Raw genomic sequence first — 14064 nt, 5'->3', positions numbered from 1 at the left:
GACCTTGTGCACGCTAAGTATGTGCTCTACCACCGAGCTACACGCTCCCACCTAGACTGGGACATTTGGGTTCGGCTTTTTCCCCAGCTTTGCTGAGATGTAACAGACAGCACTGTGTAGTGTTCTGATTTTAAAATACTCCTTCATTTGTACAGGTCCACATATTGACACATTTCACATATCCCCCACATAGTTGCCATTTTTAATGTTTGTGTTCTTCCCCTATTTCCAACCTGTCAGAGGGAGACCAGCCGCAGAGAGAGGGGATGGAGCAGTCTGGCCCTGAGCCCTGACTGGGAGAACTTCGGAGATTCAAGTCCTCTCCTTTACGCATTTTACATTGGAATGCGATAGTTATAAGTTACATCTAGGAGCCAAATTGTGATTGGTAGTTTTTCGGTTGACTTGCCTTTCCTCAGAATTTTTCCTATTTAAAATATGAAAAATAGGTTTTCCTTAGAGTATTCTCAGAGATAATCTAAGATTTCAGGGACAGATTGCTTATTAATGGGAGAGGACTTTCCAGTCTTAGTTTTGGATTTGTAAATACTTACCTTCTAAATTACTTAACTTCTCTTCTTCCAAATATCATAGTGAAATTGGTGCTCCAGAGAGTTGCACCACAAACATTCTGTTTTGCATCCCCTCTGCATAGCACTGGGGCTGTGCGTGCTCGTTTGAGAAGGGTGTACTAGTATAGTACTTGGAGTTGGTAAGAAAAATCAAATGGAAAATTAATTAGCACTATAACCTCCCATAGCAACAAATCATTAAAAGCGGTTCCAAAGGATATTTAAAAAGAGACCTTAAAAGTGGTTCTAAAAGAGTCCTAAGGAGTCTTACTGTAGGGCGAAAAGCAAAAATTGTGCATTTCCTTCCGACACAAACTTCTTTAACATTTTGGGATGAGCAACCCGGGCCCTAGAGGAAAGATTCAGGTAGGAGAGTTCACTCCAGGCAGCACACCCTCCAGGCACCCATTAGCGAGCCTGCACCGGCTCCGAAGACGTCTTGGTCCGCCCCCACCCCCACCCCCACCCCGGGCTGCCACAACACGTGCGGCCTGCTGACATTGCGCATGCCCGCGGGGCGGGGAAGGGGCGGGGCGAGCCGAGCCCCGGCAGCGCCTGCGCGGGGAGAGCATGGCCACGCTGCGCAGGCTGCGGGAGGTGCCCAGGCACTTGCTGGTGTGCGAGAAGTCCAACTTCGGCCACGACAAGTCGCGCCACCGGCATCTCGTGGAGACGCACTATCACAATTACAGGGTGAGTCCCGCCCTGGGCTCGAGGACTACGCTCCATCCCGCGTGCGGAAGAGGCTCAGGGAAAGCCGCGCTCAGCTCCTCGGGAGCGCGCGGGCGGCGGGGCCCTCGCCAGGCATGCTGGGAGCTGTAGTCTCTCAGCCGCTCTGGGCTGGCAGCCCGCGGCACTGCGGGACTACAACTCCCAGGGTGCGCTGGCGCGGGGCGGAGTCCTGCCGTCAGAGGGAGGGCTGGGAGGTGTGCGCCTGGCCGCTTTCTCCCGCCGGGCCCGCCCCGCCCCGCCCCGCCCCGCCCCGCCCCGCCCCGCCCCGCCCCGCCCCAGGTCGGGAGCCGCCCGGGAGGGGCGATGGGGAGGTGTGAGGCGAGGCCCTGCGCGCCCGCCCGCCGGTCTTTCCTGAGCGGCGTGCCCAGCCGGCCCAGGAGGCCTCTTGCTCTTCTGAAGCGCTCTCGGGCTCTGGTTTGAAATCTGAGGAACTTCCCTCCTTGCTTGCTCCGTCTGCGTTGTCCAGTCGGAGTCACCACTTCGCAGCGTCTGGCGGAAATTCGCCAGGTGGCCCTGGCCGCAGGCACAACGTTAGAGCAACATTCGCTGTTGCTTCGTGAAAATGTCACCCTCACGGGGCGCCTTTTTCGCGGGCGTGGCGGTTGCGGCGTCAGTGAGGTTAGTTACCGGTTTCTCCAGGATCTGCTGAGGGTAGAAGAGAACATCCCCAATTTCCAGGCAGGTGTCTGGTGGGCCGGTTTCACCCACCCATGGAAGTCGAGAGAGCTTCAGAAAAAACCTTAAAATGAAAATGATTTAAGCCTTTTACAGTTTAAACGGATCAGCCTAACCTCAGCTCAGGCCGGACTGGCCAGTTTTCTCAGACACAAGTGGAACAGGCTGGTGTTCCTGCTTTGGGAGAATGGATTTTCAAGGTGGGGAGCACTTGGGCGACATTTGAAACCTGTCACCTTTAATATCTCTGCTTTGGATGGAAAGCGCATCACAGAGAGCAGTCAGGGATGTGTGCCTTATCACCCCCGGTCTGATCTGTAGAGTTTTTCTATCTGCAAAGTGGAATCCTCCAGCAGACTTCTGCGTCCATGTAACCTCTTAATTGGTTCCTCTAAATTCCTTACGCCCTAAGGGACCAGCATGATACCAGGATAAACAGATCTAGGGATATTCAGTTGCGCTGTATTTCTCTAAAAGTTAATTGAAGTAGTAAAAGGAATAGGACAGAAAACACATTGCTCATTTGCAAAAGATAAAATGCAAGTGCTTTCCGTTAAAATTGTTTTGCTCATTCAGCTTTACACTTGAATTCAGAAATGAAAAGCTTGAATTGTCAAATTTCTCTTTTCCTGAGTTTGGTAAGTAAATTTAAGAGTCCTCTTGAAACCCGTGGAGGAACAGTCAGCAGCCTTCATGATGTTGCATCATCCCTGAAAGCCTGGGGTTGATCTACATGGAAGTAAGGCTTGTTTGTATTACACGTTCCAATAGGTTTCACTTCTGATTCCTGAATGTGGGATACTATCAAAAGAACTGAAAGAACTGGTCATGAAAACTGGACCCTATTACTTTGTGAAGGATTTACCTCTCCATGAGTTAATCACTCACGAATTCATCAATACTTTCGTAAAGAAAGGTAAGAAAACCCGCGTCATGTCTGTGAACGCGGTGAGATGAGGAGGCAGAGGTCGCTCACATCCCTATACTAGGGTTCTTCCCCGGGTTTGAAGAGGGCTTGTGGAGATAGTCTGTGTGCTCAAGTCATGTGTCACTCCCTCCGTCCCTCCGTCCCTCGTCCTACTCTCTGTGCCCACGTTGGGTGGTGGTTTCTAGTTACACTTGCACAGGCGTTGCGTGGGGCTGTTGTGCCGTGAGGGTTAACGGGGGGGCGGGGGGAAGCCCTTGGATCGCTGTGTTCAGGTGCACTGCCATCAGGGATGTGGCTGCAGACACCTCTGTGCTCCCCGCAGCCCCCATGGCAGACTGAAGGTCGGTGCCCTGATGCGGCCGCTGCAGCTGTCCATGGAGCCAGGTGCTGACTGTCGTTCGGCGTCTTCCGCTTAGACTTGAGGCTCTCGCCCTCCTCCGCCCACCCCATTCCCATGGGTTGATTGTTCCAGTTGCTTCCTGGGAGCCACTTGTATGCAATGATTTCAGAGTGTCTTTGGGGATTCCACCCTCACTACATAAGTCACTGCACAAGAGCCACTTACATCTTGCCTTTGACATTACTCCTTTTGTCTATTTTGAAGTTTGATGTTTTGTTAACGGTGTGGATGCTGGCACTTTCACATAGCTTACCTGATTTAACCTTTGCAACAAAACTATGAAATAAGCCCTTGATCCCCACTTCACAGTTGGGGAAATTGTAGGAGGAAATTGAGGCTCAGAGAAATTGCATGGCTTTTTTGACTTCACACAAGTTCTTGGCACATTTTGAATCTTAACCTGGAATTCTGCCTCTCATGTGTGTACACTTAACCTAGTCTTCCACTTTGGGATCTCGGCCGGCCTCCCCGAAGGCACACGCTCCATCCTGAGTCCATTTTCTGCTGGACAGTAGTCGGCTTGCACAACAGGCCCTGGGCGGGGCCAGGAACTGGCTGTGCTCGGCCTCCCGTGTCCTCCAGCTGAGCCTGCGCAGGTTTTGGGGTTGCTGAGTGAGCGGGAGCAGTGACCTCGGAGATTTATCATGTGAAAATAATCCACTGACTTTCTGCAGGTGTGATTTTTTTTTTCTTGTCTTCACTTCTCTGGGCTTCTTCCTCTTACAGGTTCATGCTACGCGCTGACGTACAACACAAATATCGATGAGGATAATACGGTCGCACTGCTGCCAAATGGTAACCACGTGCTTTTTTTCTTTAAGTATAAAGGAAATACATACTGTAAAAAAGGAAACGTCGAATTATACAGATGTATATAAAGTGAAAGTCTCCCCTTTCATCCCCGTCTCTCCAGACTCCCTGCCGTTCTTAGAAGGAACTGTTGTGAGCAGGCAGGTGTTTATTCTTCTAGACATTTTCTGTGAGTTTATAAACACACATACAGGTTCTTTTTTTTATAAAACATATATTCCATTTTTTCTCAATTGGCTTTTTTCCCAAGCTAAGTATTATAGACATCTTTCCATATCAGTTCCTATAGTTCTAACTTACTGTTTTTAATGTCTTGAAAACATTTTGAAGAAGAGGTGTACCATGGGGGTGGGTATAGCTCGGTGGTAGAGCGTGTGCTTAGCATGCATGAGGTCCTGGGTTCAATCCCCAGTATCTCCATTTAAATAAATAAATAAAAACCTAATTACATCCCCTTCAAAAAAAAAACAAGAGTACCATAATTTTATTCCTTCTTTAGTAGAAATTTAGATGATTTCTAGTTTCACTATAATAAATAATCTTTGTATGTATAATATATAAATAATACCCTTGTATTAGAAATACGATGTATGTCATCTGATTGACACCCTTGTGTTGTAAATCAGGTCCCTGTATGCACTGATACTTAACTGCTCAATTTGCCTTGCTTTCTCTTAGTCTGAGAACATTTAACATTTTTAACATCTCTTTTATGGGAATTATGATTTGATTTGTAGGGAAGCTAATTTTATCACTGGATAAAGACACTTATGAAGAAACTGGACTTCAGGGCCGTCCATCCCAGTATTCCGGCAGGAAAGTCATGAAATTTAGTAAGTGTTACACTCGCTCTGTCAGTTTCTAACAAGGCAGTGGTCTTTGTAGCAATTTAAATGTAAATGTTTGAATCGCCTCTGTTCTCTTTGTTCCGAAAAAGGATGGCTTTTTCTTGCCTTTAAAACTTCTGATTCCAGGGCCCCTTGGCCCGGAAGGAGGATGAGATACTGCTGTTGCTCCTGTCTGTCTGCGGCTGTCGGCTGCGTCTCACAAAGATCACAGACTTGGTTGTGGTCCGATAGATACATAGGTTTTGGGTCCAGATTTCAAAGTGATGAACCCAACTTATTCTTAATAAGGAGTTTCCTTTAATTTTCCCAAGCTCTGTGATGGTAGACGTTCAGCCGCGAGTGAAGAGCTGCAGTTCTGCTCGTAATACCCGGCTTGGACATCGGTGGTTCAGGCCGCCTCCTCCACAGGCGGGGTAAGAGGTGACCTTCCAGGGCCTCTGCCCTTGGTCTCGACTAGGAAGAGTGTGGGCTGAAAAGGTCTGTTGTGATTAGCTCTTGGTGCCACAAATGCCCATGAAAGGCAGAGTTTTGATTTGGTGAACCAAAGGGAGGCAAGAAGGACAAAATAACTTTCTTTAATCCATAAAGCTTCTGAAACTTCAGATGTTTTTAACCCATTACGTTTCGCACAGTGCAAGCTCTGTACATGCTAATAAACTGTTTATCCCTCTTTCCATTTTTTAAGTTGTTTCCATTGACTTGATGGATTTAGCCTCTAACCTGGACTCTAAGAAATATGGAAGAGTATCTTGGTCCTTCAAAGAAAAGAAGCCATTGAAATTTGATTTCCTTTTGGCTTGGCATCAAACAGGTAATGCTACAGTGATTTTGAAATCTCAGTGTTAAGTGAAGGGGAGTCATGGAGGGTGGAAGGGCGATCCATCCCAGCAGTCAGGGAATATCGTGTACCTGGATGGATACAGGTACCCCCCGCTTGTCAAAAGTTCTCTTAATGCTACTTTACTTTTACAAAAAGAGAGGGAAGTGAAGATAGTGTTCAGCGTGAGTTTTGCAGCGAGGTGTTACAGAGGCAGTGCACGCCCCAGCAGTGAGAGGCACCGCTAAGCTGCCTCCCCCAGGACCACCCCCAGCATCTCAGCCTCTAGCTGGCAGAGCTTTGATCTGTGTCCGTGAGCATCTGTGCTTGACCTCAATTTACTTTGCGCGTCTGTCAGCAAGATGCGTCCTAAGGTAATCGCTTCTTAGCTTTCGCCATTTCAACTTAACGAGGGGCTTCGTAGGAACGCTTTGCTTTCGGATGGCGGGAGCGACCTGCAAACATTATTAAGGAAGCTGCTGTGGCCCCTCTGACACCCCAAGAGCGCGGCCAGGATCAGCGAGGTGTGCAGCCGTCCGCCTCCATCTCCTTGGGTTTTATGTCCAGAACTCCCAAGAGTGGTCTCAGAGCAGCTGACCTTCACCTGTTTCTTCCCTTCCTTCCTCCAGCTTACCTCCCACAGCCTTGACTGGACTGTCTTAAAATGACCACCCGTTACAGTGATCCATACAAACTGCTTGTTCATCACTGTAGGGTGATAATCGGGCATGTCATTAAGTGTCAGACTTAATCTGTTGAAACTTTTAATTGATTAGAACGTTTAGTTCCAAGTTTGACATTCGCCGAACATTTTAATCTGCTTGCAAAGGCTGTGTGCCTCGCTCCTTTTAGAAGTGTACCTCTGGCCCCAAACAAGGTTATAATGAATCAGATCGTCACAGTTACAGTGGTGTGGTTCTCTTGTTTGGAGAATCGGGAAGCACAGGGGTCCATTTGGGAAATGGTCCCATTTGTCTGCTGCCCCTGGGGAGTTCCTGGTCCCTGGACGCTGCAGGGTTGCTCACATGAGCCCTGGGTCTGTCACACTTCAGTGCTTCCTCTGTGTGAGGACAGACACAGGCCGACATCTCAGTTGCACGAAGTCTTTGTTGAGGACCTCCTATGCGTTGGGTTCTGGAGAGCTCCATGTTCCTAAGACTTCTTAGGAATTTAAGGGCTCGTCAAGACCTGTGAAAGGTCCAAGGCTGTTAGAAAATCCTTCAGGATACACTGGATCTCGCTCAGTTTTAAAAACAAGCCTGACTGAGATTCTGTCTTTCCATTCCTCTTCTGTTTCCTTTTTAGAGCATGTGCAGATACGGTCCTTTCTCTGTAGTGGTCCCTAATTTTATTTAAACATAGATAATGCTTTGGGTTTTATTAAATCAAAAGTTTCTTAGAGCAAATGATGAAACAAGTATGGGTCAGATCTGAACGTATGATGAGTTTCTGAGAGACGTAACAGAAGATCGGAATGTTTACAGAACTTGGCGCAGGGCACAGAAGCCAACGTCAATGATTTTTGACTTGATTTGAATAAGGTTTCGTACAACTCCCTTTGGTCTCACCGCGTCCTGCCTGCTGCCCGGAGCTCTGCAGTGGGAAGGGGTGGATTCATCTGCACGCCTCAGGTGGCCTTATTTGGTGTGTCTCCAGGTGCAGAAGAATCGGCGATGATGTCACACTTTTCCGATTACGGAATTCAGGAGCGTCAGCCTGACGTGGTGCTGGGCATGGTGGCGGAGCTGCGGTGCCCGGTGCTGCAGAGCGGCCAGCTCGGGGGCGAGCCTGGGGCGGCGTGCGGCGCCCGGGAGCTACTGGACTGGCTGGGCGCCGTCTTCAGCCACGCCGAGCTGTGCGTATGCGGGCTGGGGGTCTCGGGCTGGCCTCCGGTTTTCACAGGGGCTTGGTACTTGGAAGTGATCGTGTGCTAGATAGAAGGATGTTTTCTTTTTATTTTTCTGTTACAGAAATAATGAGCCAAATAATTTCATATCCACCTACTGCTGTCCCCAGCCAAGCACAGTGGTGGCAAAAGCCTACCTGTGCACCATCACGGGCTTCATACTTCCGGAGAAGATACACCTCCTGTTGGAGCAGCTGCGGTGAGAACGCTCTCTGCCTTTCACGTCCTGCTCTGATGTGTTAGGGGCAGCGCTCATGGTCCGCATTCCAGGGTCCTCTCACGCTGTGTCCCCTTCCTTGCTTGGGCTCGTGTTCAGTAACATGACCATCTTAAGTGACGTAATTATCCTTGGTGATACTGTCACATACTTGTCCTTATGAAAAGACAGAGTGGGGGAGGGATAAATTAGGAGTTTGGGATTAACAGGCACACATCACTACATATAAAACAGATGAACAGCAAGGACCTACTGTACAGCACAGGGAACTGTATTCAGTAACTTGTAATAACCTATAATGAAAAAGAGTATATATATATATTTGTATGTGTGTCTATGTATAACTGAATCACTGTGCTGTACACCTGAAACTAACACAACACTGCAAATCAGCTGCACTGAAAGGGAAAAAAAAGACAAAGAGCAGAGCTTAACTGCGTCTTCGGAACAAATGGCTCACTTTTCTTGTTCTGCTCCCCAAGAGCGTTGTGGTGCCGTTGAAGTGATAATATCGCCTCAGAAACCAGCAATGCTCTGCGGAGCACAGGCTAATCGGTTGTAAATATTGGAGCCCCGCAGAACACTTCATTCTGACATGGGCGGGGAGGAGTTGACCGACTCAGTCCAGATGAGCTCTGAGATCTGTTCCAGCTCTGACGTCCACTGGGTATTGGTGCCGGGCCGAGGATGCTGACAGGCAGTGTTGGGCTGTTCACTCTGGGAGGTCCTGGGTCAGTGGCAGGAGACTCGAGTCCCACGCTGACAGGACTGTCAAGGGAGCACAGTGCCTACTCCGTCTTCACTTTGAAAGTGAAGATTTAAGGGTGCAGGGTTTTCCTTTTTAAACCCAACATCATTAGCTTAGTACTTTGATTTTCCTCAATAAGAAGATTGAAGTTTTAAAGATTCACTCAGTTAAAAGAAATGAATTGGACAAATTATTCTGCAGTGTTCAGTTTACAGAGACCCCAGAAGCAGCCCTGCCCCAGGGAGGGGGACGATGCTCATACACTTTTGTTCTTTCAGTCTTACATGGTCTTCCACAGTAAGGGTGGGAACAGCTAAAGTTTTCCTGTGCGTGTATACTGGTGAACCTTTACTGACTTCCCAGTATAGCACCAGGGATTTAATTTGCATCTCCTAATTCTTAGAAATAAAACTAAGGCCTAAGCTTCATGGGAACATCAGAAATACCTCTCATCCTGAATAAGTAAAGAAAGAAATGTGACCGTTCCTAGCTCTCCCGTGTTGGTTAAGAGTTACCTTTCTTTTCCAGTCACTACTTTGACGAACCAAAGCTGGCCTCGTGGGTGACCTTGTCGGTTCAAGGCTTCGCAGACAGCCCTGTTTCCTGGAGAGAAAACGAGCACAGTTTTGGAAAAGGAGGAGAGCATTTATACAACTTTGTGATTTTTAGTAATCAGGACTACTGGCTTCAGATGGCTGTCGGGGCAGATGATGACTGCCCCCCGTGACACACGCAGGACAGGTGATGACTGTCTGCTGTGATACGTGCAGGACACGTGATGACTGTCCGCCGTGACACGCGCAGGATTAAAGTCACATTTGTTTATGTCTATGCCAGTTTTCAGACTTCTCGTCAGTAGAAGGACTGTGTTCACTGCAACCTGGATGGTGATGACATTTCTTAGATCAGCATCCGTTGGCATCTGCTCTGGCCTCGGGCCCATCCTGTGACTGCACCTGGGCCCGCCGTCCAGTGGAAGCTCATAGTTGATTCCTCCTTGTCAGTATGAGCCCAGGGAGGGAGTCACTGTGTGGTGCCCTGGGCCGGGATGGCCGGGGACCAGGGGTTGTGGGACCACTGGTAAGATGTGTGCTGTGACTCAGGCACATGATTACAACCTTTCACACAATAGTAGAAAGAAGTCCTCACATCATACTTACCAGAGCCAGTTCCTGCGGTTGGTGCTGTTTAATCCTCACGTCAGTCCTGGGAGGGAACAGGCGGGGAGCCTACATGAGCCCCCAAGGTCACGCTGCTTATGGGTCTGAGACTGGATCCCGGCCAGCTGGCTCCTGAGTGTGTGTGCTCACCGGCTGCTCCTGGGTCACCAGGGGCTTCTGGATACTGTATGTTGTTAAGGAACAAGTTGAATACTTTTTTTGCCAGCAGCATGGCTGATAAGGACCAGGTAAAAAACAGCTAAAACTTCTGGAATACCTATCAAGAACCTTTTTTTTTTTTTTTTAATGTCTCAGTGAACCATAAGAATTCTGAGCAGCTTAAATAAATTTTTATTTGGCAACATGGGACTGAATTAGAAATCAGTAACAAAGACCCTTGAAAATCCCCAAACATTTGGAAATATAATTCACAAGTCAAAGAGCAAGTCTCAAGAGAAATTAGAAAGTAATTTGAAATGAATGGAAAAAAAAAAAACCAAACCTGGGATATGTGAGTTGCTGCCAAAGCAGTACTTTGAGGGAAAGTGAAGCTTTAAAGATCTGTATTAGAAAGGAAGAAAGGGCTCAAATTGGTCACCTGTTTCCGCTTGAAGAAACTAGAAAAACGAGCAAATTAAATTTGAAGCAGGCAGAAGAAAAGGAATAATAAAGGTCAGAGTGGCAATCAGTGAAACAAAAAACAAAAACAGAAAAAGTAATCCAAAAGTTTGTCCTTTGGGAAAAATCAATAAAATTGATAAATCTCCAGCCAGATTGGTGAGGGAAGAAGATGGATCACCAGTGTAAGGAATAAGAGGTACCATCACTAAAGATCCTACACGTACTAAAACAATAGGGAATGTTAGGAACACATTTATGCCAATAAATTCAAGAACAGAGATAAGTTCCTTGAAATACACAAGTACCAGAGCTCACTCAAGAAGAAGTGGGTAAAGCCTTCCTACGATCCAGATGGCTTCAGTGGTGAGTTTTACCAAACTGAGGAAATACTGCCAATTCTACGCAAATTCACCCAGAAACTCAAAACAGGAGGGAATACTTCCCCACTCATTCTAGGGGGTCAACGTTAACCCCAGTACCGAAATTACCCAGGTGTCTTAGCCAGACATTATGAGAAAACGACAAAACAATATTTCTCATGAACTCAGGTGCAAAAATTCTAAGCAAAAATTTAGTCAGTTGAAACCTATGGTATAATAAACAGGTAACATATGGTCTGGGGTCTATCCTGGGGGTGCAGGGTGGAGTTAGCATTCACACAGGCATTTCAGTTAACACTGGAAATGCATTTGACAAAGTCCACCATCTATTTCTGATAAAAACCCAGGCAAACTAGGAATAAAGGGAACTTACTCAGCCTGATTAAACGGTATCTGCAAAACCCTGCCGCTGACATCAGACTTAGTTGTGGAAGGCTGACTACGTTCCCCCTGACGTCAGGAGCACAGGGATGTCTGTTCATTGTCCTTGCAATTCTAGACTGTGCGATCAGGCAGGGAATCAAGAACATCCCAAATGGAGAAAAATAAATTGTCTTTTTTTTTTTCCCATAGATGACGTGATCATCTATGTAGGAAATTCAATGGAACCTACAAACAAGATGTTAGAACTAAAAAGTGAGTTTTTCGAGATTGCAGGATATAAAACAATGTGCAGAAAATCAACTGTACTTCTATATGCTAGCCATGAACAATTAGAAATTGAAATAAAAATCAGTGTTTACAACAGCATCAAAATATAGTTGGGAATAAATGGCAAAAAATGTGAAAGACCTGTACACTGAAAACTATTAAAGAAGACCTAAATAGACAGGGATATTGTTCATGGTCAGGAGACTCAGTGTTGTTAAGCTGTCATTCCAAAGTACAGGTTTGCTGTGCATTCAGTGTAATCCCAGTAGCTGTTTTCTGTATGTGTGCACGTAAGCTGATTCTCAAGTGTTTGTGGACGTGCAGAGGGCCTGGGGTAGGCTCCTGGGCTGCTGCAGAACTTGACGAGAGAGCACCGAAAGCCACCAGCTGCTCCGTTCTTTGTCCCTGGACATGGTGTCCACCCAGCCCCAGCAGGACGTCAGGAGGTGTTTTTCAGAATGTCCTCCTTATGAGGGGAGGGTGCAGCTCAGTGGTGGAGTGCCTGCTTAGCATGCACGAGGTCCTGGGTTCAATCCCCAGTACCTTCATTTAAACCAACCAACCAACCTAATTACCTGCCCCTCAAAAAAAAAAAAACAAAAAACAAAAAACAAAAAACCAAGTAAGTAAGATAAAATAGTTGGACCAAAAAAAAGAAAGTCCTCCTTGTGATCTGTCTGTAAAGGGGCCTGACGGCTGAGAGGAAGTGTTTGTAATGAGAAACTTAGTTAGGAGGTGCCGGTTGAAGTTGGGAGTCAGATTTATTGCTGTTCATTCTTTGGCATAATCCAGGGTTGACTAGTTTTTTCAAATTACAGCTGCTGGTTAATACTATGTTCAACTATGTTCCATGTAAAATTAAAAATCTGGTCTACAGGAGGAATTTTAAAAGACTGAGTCGAGGAATTTATATGAATAGGAAATTAGACTTTAAGGAACGATTGTCAGGAGGTTCCTGGAAAACGAGAAAGACCTACCTTAGATTACCAAGGCAGTTTTCTTAAGTTAGAAGCAGGGGAAATGGTAACACGGCCAAAACGGCTGTGCCAGAAGCATCTCTTTTAAGGAGCTGAGATTGTGCTCAGACCCTTTCAGTGTAGTTTGCTGGGACTTGGGGGCCGGAAGGACCACTGCAGGCGTGTTCTTCAGAATCTAGAGTAGGAGAAAGTGTTACCCTTTGGGTGCAAAGTTACTGCTATATTCATCTTAATAAATCAAACTAGATTAGTTAGCAGGAAGCCAAGTGTGACACCCATTTCAGAAGAAATGACCAGACATGAAAGATTATTATTTTTCTCTCTCATAATTGAACTATTTGCCTCGTTTTCCTGTTTCCCAAGGTTGGGGTTTTCTTCCTCCTGGCATGTTGCCTCTAAACCCATGTGCCAATTTGGAGGAGATGGGGGTAATTAGGTTTATTTATTTTTAGTGGAGGTACTGGGGACTGAACCCAGGACCTAGTGTGTGCTAAGCACACGCTCTACCACTGAGCTGTTCCCTCCCCCTTCCACCTGCCATTTTCACTACAAAGCTCCCTGGATCCTCCAGAGAGACAGAACCAATCGAAGATAAATATACATATGTGTGTATAAGATGCATATATGGGTATATATTCATGTATAGTATTTATTGTATAATGTATAAATATGTATATTATATACAATGAATATATTTATTTTATACATATAATAAATATATCCATCATATATATTATAAATACAGATCTTCTTGACTTAACGATGGGTTACAGCCTGATAAACCCCTTATAATTTGAAAATATGTCAAGTTGAAAATGCATTTAATAACACCTGCCAAACATAGCTTGGCCTAGCCCACCTTAAACGTGCTTAGGACACTTATAAGCCTACAGTTGGGCAAAATCATCTAATACAAAGCCTATTTTATAATTAAGTGTTGAGAATCTTGGGTAACTTACTGACTCTTGTACTGAAATTGGGAAACAGGATGGCCAGCTGGGTCCAGAACGGCTGTCAGAGTGTCAGCTGTTCACCTGGTGGCGGCCTGTCTGAGGGGGACCGCCCAGCGCCGCAGGGTGGTGGTACCCTACTGCACGTCACTCACTAGCCCTGGAAAAGATCAAAATTCAAAGTACGGTTTCTACCAAATGTGCACCGCTTCCACGCCGCTGTGAAGTTGAAAATCCTAAGTCAGACCATCAGGGGGACCATCTTCGCTTACCATGACGAAGAGGCTTATGAAATTACGGAGGCTGAGAAGTGCTGCGAAATCTTCCGCCTAGAAGCTGTAGACCCAGGAGAGCCGGTGGCATTCCACCCAAGGTTCCCGAGGCCCAGGAGACCCGATGGTGTCAGTCCCATCCGAGGTCCCAGCTCCACGGCCAGGCGGCGAGTGTGACTTGTTCCTTTCTCAGCCTTTCTGTTCTGCTCGGGCCCTCGAGGGCCGGATGAGCCCACCCACACTGACGGGGGCCCTGCTGGGTCCACTGACGAGGGCTGATCTCATCCAGAAACCGCCTCCCAGACTCTCCCCGAAATATTAGTGAGTCAAGTGTCTGGATCCCCTGTGGTCCAGCCTAGCTGGCACGTAAAATTGGCCGTCACTCTCCCTCATGAGTCTG

At 46.9% G+C, this 14064-nt stretch overlaps 1 protein-coding gene across 2 annotated transcripts; it reads left to right on the top strand.

Moving 5' to 3' along the window:
* Positions 1–1105: 1105 nt before the first annotated feature.
* RPP40 (ribonuclease P/MRP subunit p40) lies at positions 1106–13171 on the top strand. 2 transcript variants are annotated; one of them, XM_010968593.3, is made up of 8 exons: positions 1106–1265; positions 2751–2895; positions 4034–4102; positions 4855–4950; positions 5651–5776; positions 7439–7637; positions 7753–7887; positions 9182–13171. In XM_010968593.3, the coding sequence occupies exons 1-8, from the start codon at positions 1143–1145 to the stop codon at positions 9378–9380; spliced, it is 1092 nt and encodes a 363-aa protein (XP_010966895.2). In that variant the 5' UTR covers positions 1106–1142; the 3' UTR covers positions 9381–13171. The 2 variants fall into 2 exon arrangements, with proteins under 2 accessions (XP_010966895.2, XP_045361548.1); XM_045505592.2 differs by lacking the exon at positions 1106–1265 and adding an exon at positions 1611–1922.
* Positions 13172–14064: the final 893 nt, after the last annotated feature.

This window comes from Camelus bactrianus, chromosome 20, assembly GCF_048773025.1.
Source record: "Camelus bactrianus isolate YW-2024 breed Bactrian camel chromosome 20, ASM4877302v1, whole genome shotgun sequence".
Classification (NCBI taxonomy): Eukaryota; Metazoa; Chordata; class Mammalia; order Artiodactyla; family Camelidae; genus Camelus; species Camelus bactrianus.
The sequence above is the reverse complement of the archived record's forward strand: the minus strand, read 5'-3'. Positions and strand labels throughout refer to the sequence as shown.